This window comes from Eurytemora carolleeae, unplaced genomic scaffold (genome assembly GCF_000591075.1).
Source record: "Eurytemora carolleeae unplaced genomic scaffold, Eaff_2.0 scaffold88, whole genome shotgun sequence".
NCBI classification, from domain to species: Eukaryota; Metazoa; Arthropoda; class Copepoda; order Calanoida; family Temoridae; genus Eurytemora; species Eurytemora carolleeae.
Genome location: NW_019396040.1, coordinates 133,735 through 150,033, shown reverse-complemented (window position 1 = coordinate 150,033; position 16,299 = coordinate 133,735). Strand labels below are relative to the sequence as shown.

At 32.3% G+C, this 16,299-nt stretch overlaps 2 protein-coding genes across 2 annotated transcripts in view; one reads left to right on the top strand and one right to left on the bottom strand.

Moving 5' to 3' along the window:
* The first annotated feature begins 215 nt into the window (after positions 1-215).
* Positions 216-3,694, top strand: LOC111700535 (uncharacterized). Its single transcript, XM_023471474.1, has 3 exons — positions 216-381; positions 2,404-2,500; positions 3,066-3,694. The coding sequence occupies exons 1-3, from the start codon at positions 217-219 to the stop codon at positions 3,143-3,145; spliced, it is 342 nt and encodes a 113-aa protein (XP_023327242.1). The 5' UTR covers position 216; the 3' UTR covers positions 3,146-3,694.
* Positions 3,695-10,643: 6,949 nt separating this feature from the next.
* The window catches only part of LOC111700617 (fasciclin-2), a 10,977-nt gene continuing 5,321 nt past the window's right edge, over positions 10,644-16,299 (bottom strand). Inside the window, exons 5-6 of the mRNA XM_023471592.1 lie at positions 16,123-16,143; positions 10,644-10,857 (exon numbers count right to left, since the gene is read on the bottom strand). Coding sequence (XP_023327360.1) covers positions 10,644-10,857; positions 16,123-16,143 — 235 coding nt within the window. The remainder of the gene's footprint in view (positions 10,858-16,122; positions 16,144-16,299) is intronic.

The window sequence follows — 16,299 nt, the reverse complement described above, 5'->3', positions numbered from 1 at the left end:
AAAAGCAACATTTTATCCACTTCCATGTTGTAATGAGACAATAGTAGATTATAAAATTTTTTAATAGAAAAACAAATGTTGGGAAGGGAAGTAAATTTATATTTAAAATTGCGTAAGAAATAAAAAAGGTGAAGACCCAGATATAGATAGGTTTTCTTTTATTGCAATTGAAAAAATTGGAGAGTTTTTTTCAAATTTTAAAATGTTTCAGGAAATATGTATACCAGGCTTTGTATTCTTTTCTTGTTTTTTTGTCCTCTCACTGTAGGGGAGGATGAAATTACAGATCCTTCAGAAAAATTAACAGATCCTGAAGAAACCACAAAACCTCTGGAGATCGATGCTTCAAGATTCTTTACTGATACACTCATTACAGGACAGGTAAACAATATCCAATGTAAAACCCTAAAAATCTGTAAAACCCTTTAATATATGCATGTTGTCTCAAAAAAAAAACGCTCTTTAAGGTACCGCGGCATTTATCATTTTTGTTGAGATTTAAAAAAAACTCCGTAGCATCACCGAGCAAAGAACATCAAAAAGTGGTCTGTGGCACGAAAAAATGCAATAGATACCAGATATACAAAAAGATCAAAAAAAATTATGCAAATTCATTTCATGGGTCCTTTAAACTTGAATCATATTTTATTCTCCCATTGTTTACAATCTTTTCCACATGGCCACATGCAAAGCAAGGTAATATAAGGCAAGGAAAGGTTATTGCTGTTGCGTATTCTATGCGTACATACTTAAACCAGTTCTCTTTGGGTAGTATTTGTAAACAAGAATAGTTGCATCAGTGTTCCTTTAGTTTCAGAGGAGGATAAAAGCATTTATAGTTTTGACAATTTTGGTAATTCACATTATAGTTTCCTATGACCAGAATATTTCATTGATTTGTTATGCGAAAAATGGATCCCATGCCAGGCTGTGACATCGACGTCTTGCGTTTATTTTACAGCCCAGGGACAGTACACTGCAGTAAAAAAATGTATACACCTCTGAAATAACTATCTTTACAATACAATTATGTGTTCACATGAACTTTTGCAACTTTTAATTCACTTAATTCCTTAGGCTTTTCTGTATGATCCTTGTAAGAAAGATCTTTTTAAAGAATTTTCTTCTTTCGAAATCAAACTGAAACACATAACATGGACGGAAAACAAAATTAACAAAGGATTTGAGTCTTAGCAACAAACTCAAATTTTCCAATCCCAATATCTATCGAACCAGATGGTGTACACCTTAAATATTTCAAACTTAGATTGTAAGATCTAGCAGAATGAATAGTTTTAAATATTAAAGGTCAACAACATTTGGTTGCAAAGATATAGAAGTTAGAAAATCAGAGTTTGTGGCAAAGACTCAATTCCTTTATAACTAAACCAAGCACAAGTAGCGTATTTCAAACTGTCATAATTTCTTCAATTTGTGTGAAACAGACCTCTAATTGCTGTCCATCGATCTAAAATTGAACCATGATGAGTGCATGTGTTATCTTAAATCAGATTTTTGCATGTTTTACAGCATATATAATATTAAAGATATGTTTAACAAAAAAATAATAAAAGATACTGCAGGTGATATAAAATTAACTTTTTCAAGGTAAGCATTTTGTAAAATATTAAGTAGACTGCTACCTTGCAAGTTTTATCTTTGGAAATAATTGCCTTGCAAAAAGTTTTTAGAAAATTTGTCGCTAGGTAAAGTTACACTGCACCCATTGTCCCCTAATAAATTATCAAATGGCAATGGCCAACTGGAAAAAATGCCACATCGCAAATTTTCACCTGTCACCTTCGAAAATTTTCAAATGGAAAATCGTCACATGGCAAATTGTAACCTGACAAATTATCGCCTGTATAATTGTTTTATGGCAAAATATTTCCTGGAAAATTGAGGGTTTCCAGCGAAAAGGGTAAATCGTTTCGCGACAATTTCGCATTTTTCGCGAAAAAAAAATTCGCCGAAAATTGCACTGTTTAGCGAAAAAAATGCGAAATTTTCACGAAAAGAGAAATACGAAGATTTCGTGAAACTTTTGCGAAAAAACAAATGCAAATATTGGGGGGGGGGGAACTGCGAATACTTTGCGAAAAAAAGTCTGAAAGAGAAATTGTTGATTATGATATAATAAAACTTCTAACGCTGAGTTCTCAGAGCAGAGAATTCCACAAGTTTTTTTGCGCAATTAATTGTAGTATTTCTACAACAATTATGGTTTTTGTGGAATTATTTTTTTCGCAAAATCATATGTTTTGCAAAATTTCGTGAAAACAATTCTCGCGAATAGTATTTCCGCTTCATTCATTTTCGCGAAAACCCTACGCACAATGCAACTATCTTCCTTCGCGTAAAGTACCTCACAACATGTTTATATATAAATACGTTTTTGTAAAGGATTCTGTTGTGAAATGTAAAGCTAGGGTGCATGAGAGCAGAGAAGCAGCACGAACTCGAGGATTAGATCATGGTGTAAATCCAAGTGTAGGATTAGGTAAGTTAAGCCTCAGCTTGTATTGTGTTCGAAGCAAATTTATTATGTTTGAAGTTTTGAAAATCATTTATGTTGGTTAATACGGAATAATCATTTTGTTTTTGCATCTTCTAGACTGTTTGTTTGCTTTATTAGATCGTGAATTTTAAGCCAATAGTTTCAAAGTCCAAAAAAGTTTGTTTGCTGTGATCATAATGCAAGGTTTTACGGAAATCCAAAGTTTAATGACAGAAATGTGGGTTTAGAGACAACCTGTATTGCCACGTTTTTGGCATTTATATACAGTGAAACCCTTAATAACGAATACATCGGAAGATTTTATCAAATGTCGTCTTGACAATTTTTCAATGGGTTTTATACTATATTACGTAAATTTCAGTATTTGCGAAAATAAAAAAATAGCCATGAATATGCGGGAACAGTTTTAAAGAGCTCCATATAATCATTTAATTAAAAAACTAAATATCTGCAACATTCCAATTTTCAAAAGTGAAGAATACGACATTTGATGAATTCTTTCGATGTATTCGTTATGAAGGGTTTCACTGTATGTCGCATTATTTAGGAGCAGCATTGGTAATTTTTCTTCTTGTGGGAGTTTTTGCTGCGATTATTGCCCAAGGGTTTCAAAAGGTAAGTCCATGATCCATAAAAGACAAAGCGAATTTAGGAATTGGCATTGGTTTCTTGGGCTCAATTTGAATAATAACCCTACTTCCCTGCTTCCTACTGTCCTGTTAAGGCGGCATCACTTTTAAATTCATGCTTTTTCGTTTCATTCTACACAATTCGTATGAACACAGAAAAGTTTATATTCTGTCAAACTTTTAAAAACTTGTCAAGAAGAAATTTCGATTTTTATAAGAGAAGAAAAGCTGGCAAAAATTTATTTAAAAATCATCATTTATTTTCTTACCCAAAAATAGTATAATGAATTCGGACACAGATATAATTCAAACGAGTCACGTATGTGAAACAGAATATCACGTCTTAGTTAGTAAATACAAAACAAAAAACATCATTTATTATCACTAAAGTTAAGAACACGCCTGTTTAGCCGCAGGGCTCGGCCGAAATGTCGTTTTGGAAGTTGCCCTTGGGGAAAGTCCTTTGGGAAAGATACCTAACACAAAAAGATAAACAATATACCCAACAAACAAAAACCCGTGAAGAACACAAGATTATTTGGTTTATTTCACACGAGTGACCCGTCATTATCCCGTGATAATTNCTATTCGTGGGACTATCTGTCGAAAAGTCCGAAGACGCTTTTTATACATTAAAACTTCTGAAAAGATTGACAATTAAATGTTGATGAAAGTCACTAATTCTTTAAATAGAAATGTTTTTGTTTAACTTTGAAATGGTTCACAATTGATAAACGTTTTAACTCCGTCATCGGAGAACAAGGAAGAAAGGCGGGCTGAAATTGTTTGGTTTGGATTCTTGACTCCGAGAGGAGCATTTAAGTTGAAGACGATATTACATGAACTGTGGGGGGGGGGTCTTAATGTTAATGGTTGACAATAGTTTTTATATGTTTTTATAAACATTCTTATGTATATTATATAATATATCTACTATTTATATATATATACATATTGAAAACACGGATGAGAAGTTTACCCAGGCTAATTGTATATAATTTTCAACATGCAAGCTTGGCTTCGAAATATTGAATTATAAAAATAAAAGGGGTTATTCAAGCGTTTGGAATATTGCGTGCATTGAAATAAAAAATATGAATCTAAAGAAGCCTGACCGTTTTCTGAACTGTAACGTATTTTTTATCGAATAAATCAAGTAAAATTATGACCAAACATGAAACGATTCACAATGTCCATAAATGTTAATTATCAAACATCTCTAAAATGAAGTAAGTTCAATTGTTTTGAAGATAATATCAACACGTAAAGCCAAGGCTTAATGGCTTCTTTATAATTTATAGTTGAAAATTAAATTAAATCTCAAAATGATAAAAGTGAGGAAAGATTATTAAGGTTTCCAGTCGTAATTTCGTTACACGTAATTACGCATAATTACGCGTAACACTTTCTTTCACTTACAGAGGAGCATTACGCGCAATTACGTGCTAGTTATGTATACGAAAGAAAGTCTAGTTTCGCGTAATTAAGGTGTAATTACGCGAAATTACGATATACGAAACCATTCCGTAATTAGTAAAGTACATTAATTCTCAGAAATGAATATAGCGGGAAAATATGTGGATATGTGCGATACAACCATGTCCAATCTGGATAATTCAAATACTTTCAAATTGAATTAAAATTCGTTTATGGTGATGGACCAAACCTCTGTAAAGAAAAAAAAGTAGATGTTAGTTTCACATTTTATTGAAAATATATTTCGGTCTCGGTTGACCCTTGTCAGTTCTAACGTTATAATAACTATCAAAATCGATGTTAAAAACCATAAGAAAATAAACAAACAAAAAAGATAATTTGCAAATATTCACTTTTTAAAAAATGTTTTAAGACAATTATTATTCCTTGAGATTGTTTCTGTCGAATGAAGATTAAAAAAACTAGTTTATATAAATAGTGTTTAAAGTGGTGGTAGGGGTCGATCTAATTAACGAACTTTTACGTAAATCAGGGGGGGGGGCGGCTTGTCTAAGGAGGGGTATTTCAACCTTTTAAAGAATTGGAAATAAAAAATACTCTTTTTTTCTTTAAAATACTGAATTACAGTTTACAAATAAATGGAAACTGTTTTTTCTGTTCATTCCTGTGAGATTAGTTACAAAACCTCTGATGTATTTAGATTCTTGTACTTAAAGTAAACTTCTCACAAGGTCCCAAACCTTCTCTAGTACGCTACCTTTTAGATGGTAGAGTTCGTGTCCAGGAAGGTTAAATGTTCTCCTGTGGGCTGGTTTGTATGGAGGTTTCGCTAATTACCAAATTACTTTTGTCAAAATTACGGCGTAATTTCGCGAAATCGAAGTTTCGCTTATTACGCGTAATTTTTTCAAAATTTCGCAAAATAACGTTGTAGAAGTTACGCGAAATTATGCCGTAATTTTGCGAAATTGAAGTTTCGCCAATTACGCGAAATCCTGCGAAACTACACGAAATGAAAATCATTTCACGTAAGTGAATAATCTATTACGTTGGAAACCCTAAAGATTATACGATTGTTTGTTGGATATTTCTTTTGTTAAAATTATCATGCCTTATTATTAAAAATTTCTAAATCTATGCAGCTAGGTAATTAACATCATGCAATGTGATTAAAATTTCTTTCCCAGAGCTACTGTAGCAGGAAAATGATGTTTTGATCTTTCCTGCGACTGTAAATAGCATTTTGTTTGTCATTATTTTTACCCTTCGTTCGCAATCAACCCCATTTTGCCTCCCCCCCCCCTTTTACTGATATTTAACGGGTTTTCTTGTTTATGTTTGGTTTCTATATTTAACCCAAGCCACGCGGAGAAATCCGTTATCTCCGAACCCGGGAGCTGGTGAGCTGGCCGGCCAGCTCACAGGGCGTGGGGTAGAATGCGAACTAAGGGTGGAGCGAAATAGAGGGAAAAAAGGCAGTTGTGATTCAGCTCCCTTGAATTAAGGTTCCCTTGAAGAATTCCCCTACTTGATGAAACTGATTGATTCATAATATTTAGTTTGTATAAGTATCGTTCGATTTAAAGTTTGTATTTTTGTATCTTTTGTATATAAATATATTGTAAGAAAAACCGACTCGTTGAATATTTGAGAAACTCAGTGCATTGCTTTATTGATTTTTATTCATATACAATAATATAACTGGATTTTGCGATAAAAAATTCAATTTTTGCAAATTTGCAAATTTGTTTGCAGATTCTAAAAGTAGAGGACAAGAGATTTCCAATGATGTATCATTTGTCATATTTGGTTATCAAACATGGGATTTAGAGGGGGGGGTCAAATTGACCCCCTCCCCAGAGCATATCCTGGTTTTCAAGTACCCCAGCAGAGATAGGGCTAAAAAGTCGAATAAGCATTATGTAGCGTTTAAACAGACCCATTTTGCTATATTTGTGATTCAATAAGTGTCAGTAAGACTATTTGCGTTGTAACAACATATCAAATGCTGTATACCAATAAACTTTAATTTGCATTGCTATTATGTCGTCTTCATATTCCATCATTTTCTGGTTATCGCTGTATACTAAAACTAAGGAAAATAACTAATATAAGAACATTTTAACACAACATTAAATAAAAATACTTTTAATTAAATGAATTTCTATAAGAAAAACATGCTAAACAACAAAATAAGGTAAATTTGCAAATCTCTGTGCAAAATTTTCTTGCAAAATAGATATCATAAATAATACAGGTATTGATATTGAAAGAACAGTATGTCTAATGAGGGTAAACTTCAATTCCTCTCAAACATTCTTTTAAAATTTTATTCATTATTTGATTTTTTGTTACTTTCTCTTTAATATTTTAATTTTTTATTTTCTTATTTTCATTCATTTATTCTTTTATTTTTTGTTTAAATTTCTTATTTTCATGCATTTTCTCGACCTGTTTCTTTTAGTCGTTATTTTCTTTTTCTGTCACTTTTTAAAAATTGTTTTAATATTAAAATGTTTGCAGGTTAATCTTCTCTACCTGTGTGCTCACTTAGCTGTACTGTACACTTACAACTGTTTACTAATATTGATATACTATAGGTTAGGCCAGAATCAATTTATCATAAACAAATATGCAGTACGCTCTCGGTATAGTTGATGGCCTATACAATTAGTAAAGGATTAGCGTACATCATCACTCTATACGTTGAGTTGAATAAGTTATTTCTTGTATTCTCAACCCATTATTACTAATTTTTCCCATATTCTCTTTAAGATGAACGGTTGAAGAAGAATGGTCTACAGTCACTTTAAGATGAATGGTTGAAGAAGAATGGTATACAGTCTCTTTAAGATGAACAGTTGAAGAAAAATGGTCTTACAGTCCCTTTAAGATGAAAAGTTGAAGAAGAATGGTATACAGTNGTAACTTGCTGAAACTATCATATTTTATGTTGGGATAGGGTTTGCCGAGACTTGCATATTTAAAAAAAATCCACAAAAAATCAATTTAAATTGGATATGTACTGTATACATTAAACACATGTACAGTGTACAGTGGTTGATGTAAATAAAAATTTTACACATATCCAGTTTTTCAATAATTGTCATGAAGAAATATAGGCTGTTGTGTTTTTGAACAATGCGGAAAAAATTTTCTCCAGAATGGTGATTTTTTCCAGTACTCAAAGAATTTTTTTTGAAAACACTTACATTGGAAAGGGAACCGAAAGCTTCAGAAAACCCCTGAGGCTTCCTTTAGAAATTTGGAATTTCTGAGATGAAATTTTTAATAATGAACCCACCACAAACAACCAAACTGAACGATGGTTTAGACAGTGGCGTACGAGGGGGTTTAGACAGTGGCGTACGAGGGGTGGGCGAGCCCCCCGCCCCCTATACGTGCCCCCTCTGAGGGGAGGGCCGACTCACCAAAACTAAAAGATTAAGAAAAGTATTAAAATATATTCTGATTCACAACAATACCCTTCAAAGCTTTGTCTGATCAAGTATTGCATTAAAAATCCATGTTTCCCATTTTGAAAACTGAATAGTTTAATTTGTTGCCAAGGGTGGGGCACAAAAAAAAATTTTGCGTGCTGACGTGCGCAGAATGTGCCCTTCCCCTACACAAATGCTATCCTACGCCCCTGTCCCCCTGTGCTCTCTCAAGCATTGCAAAACTGTTTGAGAAAAGTTATATGAAAATAAAAAACTTTATTACTTTAATTTTGAATTTATTTGTGTTTTTTAACCCTAAAATGTTTAATGAAGAAAGTTTAGGAATTCTGACATTTGATTTTAGAGTAAAACCATAGAATACAAACAGTTAAACAGAGCATTCTTACTGTTTGTATGTTATATAGCTGTTTAGTTGGTTAGCTGGGTAGCTGGTTAGATGGTTAGCTGGTTAGCTAGTTAGCTGGTTAGCTGGTTAGCTGGTTAGCTGGTTAGCTGGTTCGGATTCAGGGTCTTTACGGTCTAAAAACGACTCTCTTCTTAGTACTAACATAGAGTCGGGCCGGCGCCCGTTTTTGGGGTCGTGCGGGTCGTTTTCAGACTCTAAAACAGCGTCGCTTGTTCTATGCGGGCATGCCATTTTCGAAACAGTTTAAGGTTTTCCATGCATTGTTCGCACATACTACGCATTCGAATTTTGGGCGCGTTTTGGAACATAAACCAATTTTAGAAACAATCTATAATTTTTAAAAAATTCAACAATTCTGAACAAAACGCACTATAATAATAAACAGAATAGCATACAGATAATTTTAAGTTTCCCATTTTAAAAAAAATTTCCCGCATTTTTCAATTTTAATTTGAATGTAAAGCAAAGTTGTTTACTTCTCGACTTAAATGGAAAAATATGAACAGTTAAAAAATATAACTTTGCCTATTTGGCCGAAACCTGACAAGTCGTTTGAACCAAATCAAGCTTGGGAATTTTCTTTCCCTTAACTAATAAAAGGCAAATAGATGGAATTTTAATTTTGATTTTTATCAACTTTACTTATAATAATTCTTAAAAATTAATTGGCACTTTTTATTTCTGTATACCCAGAAGAGCCTTCTTAGACCTTCAAAGGCAACACTTAAATGGAGTTACTGACTAGACATGGTAGTTGGTAGTTACTTGAGTCCTATAAAACGTATTTACGGTGTATAATTGCTGAGTATAGAGCGCAAATTCGGTCTTTACAAATCTTCCGGAGTGTTTACTTCGGAGGCTTGTTATAAACAAGACCATAATTTGAAGCAAAAATACATTTTCTAAAAGATTTGAAGACATATCTTTCATCCATCAGATTTCCTTTTAAACGCCATTGAACAAATTTAAAGGAAAAATTGGCAAACTCGATAAAAAAGAAAGAAGATTTCAACTTTTCTCCTTCTTATTAAGGTTGGACATCAATCTAAAAGCAGTAATTTTTAAAAGAAAAAACTGGGAATTCAACGAAATTTGATTTCAAAATGTTCACGAAAGAATTGAAGAAAAAAAAACAGAATTAAAAGTTTTAAAAACGAACGAATTGTTTTTAGTTTTATCTGTAAATTTTGGTAATGTTTTGGTTTAAATCGATAGAAAGAAATGAAGAAAGTCTAGTCCTATTAAACGAATATAAAAATGAAAATATTTTGACGACCGAAAAAAAAAACGTTTAAAACGAACGGATACTTGATGAACGAACATGTCTGTTCCGTTAATTCATGTTTCTATTAACGACCAGATTAAAAAGTCTGCTCGTACCCAGCCCTAATTCTGATATCTGAGATCAATAGATTTGGCAGAGCACTATCAAACTTTTGAAAACCTTTTCCACAGAAAGTATTTCACAATTGCCAAACAATTATCGAATAGATCAAATTTGTCCAGGTTAAAAGTGTATAAAAGTTCAATTACGGGCAATAGAATAAAAAATCTTTAAAATAACCCTTTCAACAAAATAAGAATGTTTTAGACTTACAACAAACCGTTAAAGAATATTATTGCCAACGATATTTAATTTAGATAAGCAATTAGAATCTTGAGGTTAAAGCTCTAAAAGGGGCAAAGTTTGACCTAATTGTGAATAAGAATGTATGTTTTGAACTATTTGAACTTTTTTTCAAAGGATTTAATGTTTACATCGTTAAAGGTTATAAATAGAGTGTTTTTATGTTCATTAAAACCGGGATTTCACAAAATTGTTAAACATAGCCTAGGCTTAATTTACTACATAGAAACAACGAATTTATGAAATAAAAGCTCGTTCTTACTAGTTATAAGCTCCATACACCATATAACGGAATCCTATAAGCTTTAAGCTCCATACACCATATTACGGAATCCTATAAGCTTTAAGCTCCATACACCATATTACAGAGTCAGAACCCTATAAGCTATAAGCTCCATACACCATATAACGGAATCCTATAAGCTATAAGCTCCATACACCATATTATGGAATCTAGCTATAAGCTACATACACCATATTATGGAATCGAGCTATAAGCTCCGTACACCATATTAGGGAATCCTTTAAGTCGTTTACATTTTTTGAAACAAAAAAAATGTAACCTTTAAGCCGTCATGTTTTGTGGGATACTAAGTACATTTTGTGAGAGGAAAATATATGCTTTATGCCTACCGTAGACTGAGATCTTGACTTCAGCTGTTATCTGTTGATTAGCAGCATATGTAGCTTTACAGCTGTACACTCCGCCATCATCAGCTTCTATATGTTTAATAAACAAGGCAGTGGAAGCTTCTCCAGGCTGCTCCTCACTGTAAATTCTAAAAAAAGAATATAATTTAGGCATTTTGGTTCTAGATCATAGTTCTTAGATTCTAAATCATAGATCCTAGATTTGAATTCCTAGATCCTAGATTCTAGATCCTAGATTCTAATTCCTAGATCCTAGATTCTAATTCCTAGATTCAAGGTCCTAAATTCTAGATCCTAGATTCTAGATCCTAGATTCTAATTCCTAGATCCTAGATTCTAGATCCTAGATTCTAATTCCTAGATTCTAGATTCCAGGTCCTAGATTCTAGATCCTCGACAGCTTGCAGATGCAGACATATGGCGCCAAAGTAATAAATATTGAGGGAGATAATGGCCCCCTGCCATGACAGACACCCGACACCTATCCGGTTTGAGGAGAGACGGATTCAGGGTCTTTACGGTCTAAAAACGACTCTCTTCTTAGTACTAAAATAGAGTCGGGCCGGCGCCCGTTTTTGGGGTCGTGCGGGTCGTTTTCAGACTCTNTTCTAGATCCTAGATTCTAGATCCTAGATTCTAGATCCTAGATTCTAGAACTGAATATGAACCCCTAACTTTATTATTTTGAATAAAAAATTATGGAAACCTGCCTATTAAATTAAAACGAAATGTAACGAAAAATATAAAACAATGTAAAATTTAAACCCAGCTCACGTTATTCTAAAAAATGGAAAGTATGAAAACCTAAACATGGAGTTATGAATAGGAAAGATTATAAGCCCAAGAAAGGTTGGAAAAAGATAGTTTATCTTTCTAAATTGAAAAAAGCCCGAGAAATAAAATATGCCCACTTTCAGCTTTCTTTCCAAAAGTTTTTAGAATGTTACCTCCAGATGTTAGAACAATTGGTTCTAATTTTATTAAATTATGAAATGTGGCAATTACTTATTCTTTTTCTGATGATACTTTTAAACCCTAAATGAGCCATGCATCGAAATAATTTATCAAATACCGTCTTGACAAGTTTTCAATGGTTTTTATACTATTTACGTATTTGCGAAAATAAATAAAAAGCCATGAATATGCTGGAACAGTTTGAAATATGAAGTTTATTTGTACAACTGCTCCGAAGATATAGAAGATAAATAGTTGAAGCAGAATGGACTATGTCCCTTTAAACAAAATGATATTTTAGAAATAAAAATTTCATTAATTAGCAAATTGATGTTACAGTATAATTTATTCTCAATGAAATATTTAACATCCCTTGATAATAACAAAAAAGACAAATAGTGTGAATACAAATGTGCTGCACCCAGGGAGTAAGGAATAGAAGGGAGATATAACTGACGCGGTTCGCCTTACCATATGATTATACATGCTTTGCAGACGGTACTTCATTTGAATAAGAAATATTTGTCTGATGTACATTTACTGCGTATACAATAACCTATCTGAATATTTCTTATACAATGAAGCACCCGTCTGCAAAGCATGTATAATCATATGGTAGGGCGAACCGCGTCAGTTATATCTCCCTTCTATTCCTTTTTCCCTGGCTGCACCTTTGTGCCGGAACGATAAATCGGCTTTTTCTCCGGCCACTGATATCTTTATAAAGTAAGAATAATATCAATGATGATGAATATTTGAAGAGGAATGGTCTACAGTCTCTTTAAGATGAATAGTTGAAGAAGAATGGTATACAGTCCCTTTAAGATGGATGGTTGAAGAAGAATGGTCTACAGTTCCTTTAAGATGAAGGGTTGAAGAAGAATGGTATACAGTCCCTTTAAGATGAATGGTTGAAGAAAAATGGTCTTACAGTCCCTTTAAGATGAAAAGTTGAAGAAGAATGGTATACAGTCCCTTTAAGATGAATGGTTGAAGAAGAATGGTATACAGTCCCTTTAAGATGAATAGTTGAAGAAGAATGGTATACAGTCCCTTTAAGATGAATGGTTGAAGAAGAATGGTCTACAGTCCCTTTAAGATAAACAGTTGAAGAAGAATGGTATACAGTCCCTTTAAGATGAATGGTTGAAGAAGTATGGTATACATTCTCTTTAAGATGAACAGTTGAAGAAGAATGGTCTTCAGTCCCTTTAAGATGAATAGTTGAAGAAGAATGGTATACAGTCCCTTTGAGATGAATGGTTGAAGAAGTATGGTATACATTCTCTTTAAGATGAACAGTTGAAGAAGAATGGTCTACAGTCACTTTAAGATGAATGGTTGAAGAAGAATGGTATACAGTCTCTTTAAGATGAACAGTTGAAGAAGAATGGTCTACAGTCTCTTTAAGATGAATGGTTGAAGAAGAATGGTCTACAGTCCCTTTAAGATGAATAGTTGAAAAAGAATGGTCTACAGTCCCTTTAAGATGAATGGTTGAAAAAAAATGGTCTTACAGTCCCTTTAAGATGAATGGTTGAAGAAGAATGGTCTACAGTCCCTTTAAGATGAATGGTTGAAGATGAATGGTCTACAGTCCCTTTAAGATGAATGGTTGAAGAAGAATGGTATACAGTCCCTTTAAGATGAATAGTGGAAGAAGAATGGTATATAGTCCCTTTAAGATGAATGGTTGAAGAAGAATGGTAAGAGATATAAGTTTTAGCATCAAGATTATTCGACCGGACAATTGCTTAAATATTTGCCCGGTTTTTGCAATAGATTGAAGACCGTTCTTAATCTAAAAAAGATTGAAAAAAAAAACTATATAATTCCATAACAGTGATTATTTCGTTGGCAATTCTTATTTTTCCAATATTTTTTAAATATCTAAGATAAATTTGCTTTTTTATTCGATTTTTTTATCAGTTCAATGAATCCAGATTAGAGTTTCCGTCGGAAGCAAATTTTCGCAAATTCCCTGCAAATTTGCTTGCAAAGTCAGCAAAATTCCTCATAATTACGTGATTACACTGTCCAAAAATTGCGCGAATTCGCTTCAAAATAAAAATACAGAACCTAACACTCAAAAACTTTTTTTGATTCGTTAAGGTTTGGAAAGTAACAGTTTTTTGGTTCGTTAAAGGAATATTTCATACATTTTCAAACCTGCCATTCTTTAATTTTTTCTACGAAAACGGAAATTTCTAGAATTCTGAATGATGATGGAGGAAAATAATACTTTCTAATAACGTGATAAAATTTGTCATAAATCAAATTAAATGGAAAACTTTATGTACAATAATGTGCACACTGTACACTGTACAGTGTGTGTGTGTGCAATAATGTACACTTGTAAAATGTACAAAGGCTTAGACTAAAATTTAAATATGAAAAGAAATTGATAAATATCTAATACAGTGATTACCAGAATAAAAATCAGAAATATGAAAACAACTTTTAGAATAAAACTGAAAAGTCTTTAACCCTATTCCTGCTGGGGGGGGGTCAATTTGACCCCCCCCCTGTAGTTTTTTTTACATAACTCAAAAAGTATTGGTCTGAGGCTGTTGAAATTTTCTGAATTTTCCTACATACCCAAAGCCCTCCCTTTAGGCCTAAAACCNTGAAAGAACAGTATGTCTAATGAGGGTAAACTTCAATTCCTCTCAAACATTCTTTTAAAATTTTATTCATTATTTGATTTTTTGTTACTTTCTCTTTAATATTTTAATTTTTTATTTTCTTATTTTCATTCATTTATTCTTTTATTTTTTGTTTAAATTTCTTATTTTCATGCATTTTCTCGACCTGTTTCTTTTAGTCGTTATTTGCTTTTTCTGACACTTTTTTCTAAATTTTTTTAATGTTAAAATTTGTGCAGGTTAATCTTTTCTACCTGTGTGCTCACTTAGCTTTACTGTACACTTACAACTGTTCACTAATATTGATATACTATAGGTTAGGCCAGAATCAACTTATCATAAACAAATATGCAGTACGCTCTCGGTATAGTTGATGGCCTATAAAATTAGTAAAGGATTAGCGTACATCATCACTCTATAGGTTGAGTTGAATAAGTTATTTCTTGTATTCTCAACACATTATTACTAATTTTTCCCATTCCTTCTTTCTCATTTTATTCATTTTTATTTTCTAAATTTTTCTTTGTCTCAATTTAATCTCACTTAAATATTTTTATTTATTGTATTTTTATCAGTTCTTTTTTCTCTCTGTCTTATTTCTTTTTCCTCCCACCCTTTTTCTGAGCAACATTATTAACCTTGTTCATCCCTACTCTTTAACTTTTTCTCCCAGAGAACAGTATAAATATATTTTTGTTTGCCCAAGGGAGAGAAAGTGATCAATTGCAAATTTGCACGAGAAAAATTCGCGCATTTACAAGATGAATGTATCTTTTACATGGACAAATTTTAACAAAAAATAAAACTTTTTAGTATTTAGACCTATTATTATTGTCATCAACATAATTAATTATTGAATATGCTTATTAACAAATATTAAAAAGTTTAATCGGTTAATAATTGGATGAAATTAAACTGCCTATTTACTTTTAGCGAGAATTTCCTTCGGGAGAACTGCACTTGACCGGTAAATTCCACTGTTCAGTTCCCTGGTAATTTCTCGCTATAATAGTAAATTCCGCTGTTCAGTTCCTTGGTAATTTCTCGCTATAATAGTAAATTCCGCTGTTCAGTTCCTTGGTAATTTCTCGCTATAATAGTAAATTCCGCTGTTCAGTTTCCAGGTAAATTCTCGCTAAAATAGTAAATTCCGCTGTTCAGTTCCTTGGTAATTTCTCGCTATAATAGTAATTTCCACTGTTCAGTTCCTTGGTAATTTCTCGCTACAATAGTAAATTTCACTGTTCAGTTCCCTGGTAAATTCTCGCTATAATAGTAAATTCCGCTGTTCAGTTCCCGGATAAATTCTCGCTATAATAGTAAATTCCACTGTTCAGTTCCTTGGTAATTTCTCGCTATAAAAGTAAATTAAAAGTTAATTTCTACTCTAAATGGCACTAACATGAAATGGAAACTTTTAACTTTTTAACGATTTTCGAGATCTTCCAATTTGACCTTTAGAATTATCAAGAAAGAATTCTCATCAATACACCAAAAGACATAAATTAGTGCTTTCTTAAAGGGAGTGTTCGCGAACACTCCCTTTAAAGGATTAAAAATACAAAAGTTTCTTTCTCCGAATTTAAGATAATTTGTTTACCACGTACAGTCCTATCATCTAAAAGACATTGTGATATTAATTTTATTATGATCGGGTAGAAATTAAGCCTCTGAAAGAAAATAGTGTAAATGGTTTGGTTTTTTATCAACTTTTATCTATAATTTATTAATAATAAACAATCTATTTATATATGACAAAAACATGCTACAATTAATCTATAACAAAAATCTTACCTTAAATGATAATCATAAAGGCTAAAAAAAAGTTAATTGATAAATTTTGATTAATGAAAAACATTATTAGAAAAGAGTTTCTGAGAGAGACACATTTTTAATCATTTCAGTCTTTCTCTTAATCATCTTTATGTTAGATTAATCTATTAAGGACTTTAGGTAGTAGCCCCCCCCCCC

Bases quoted from the DNA above. Each gene is read 5' to 3' on its own strand.
- LOC111700535 (XM_023471474.1), top strand. From the start codon at position 217: ATGTATACCAGGCTTTGTATTCTTTTCTTGTTTTTTTGTCCTCTCACT. The intron at 382-2,403 runs GTAAACAATATC...GTTTTTGTAAAG, and splicing joins ATACACTCATTACAGGACAG to GATTCTGTTGTGAAATGTAA. The intron at 2,501-3,065 runs GTAAGTTAAGCC...CGCATTATTTAG, and splicing joins AAATCCAAGTGTAGGATTAG to GAGCAGCATTGGTAATTTTT.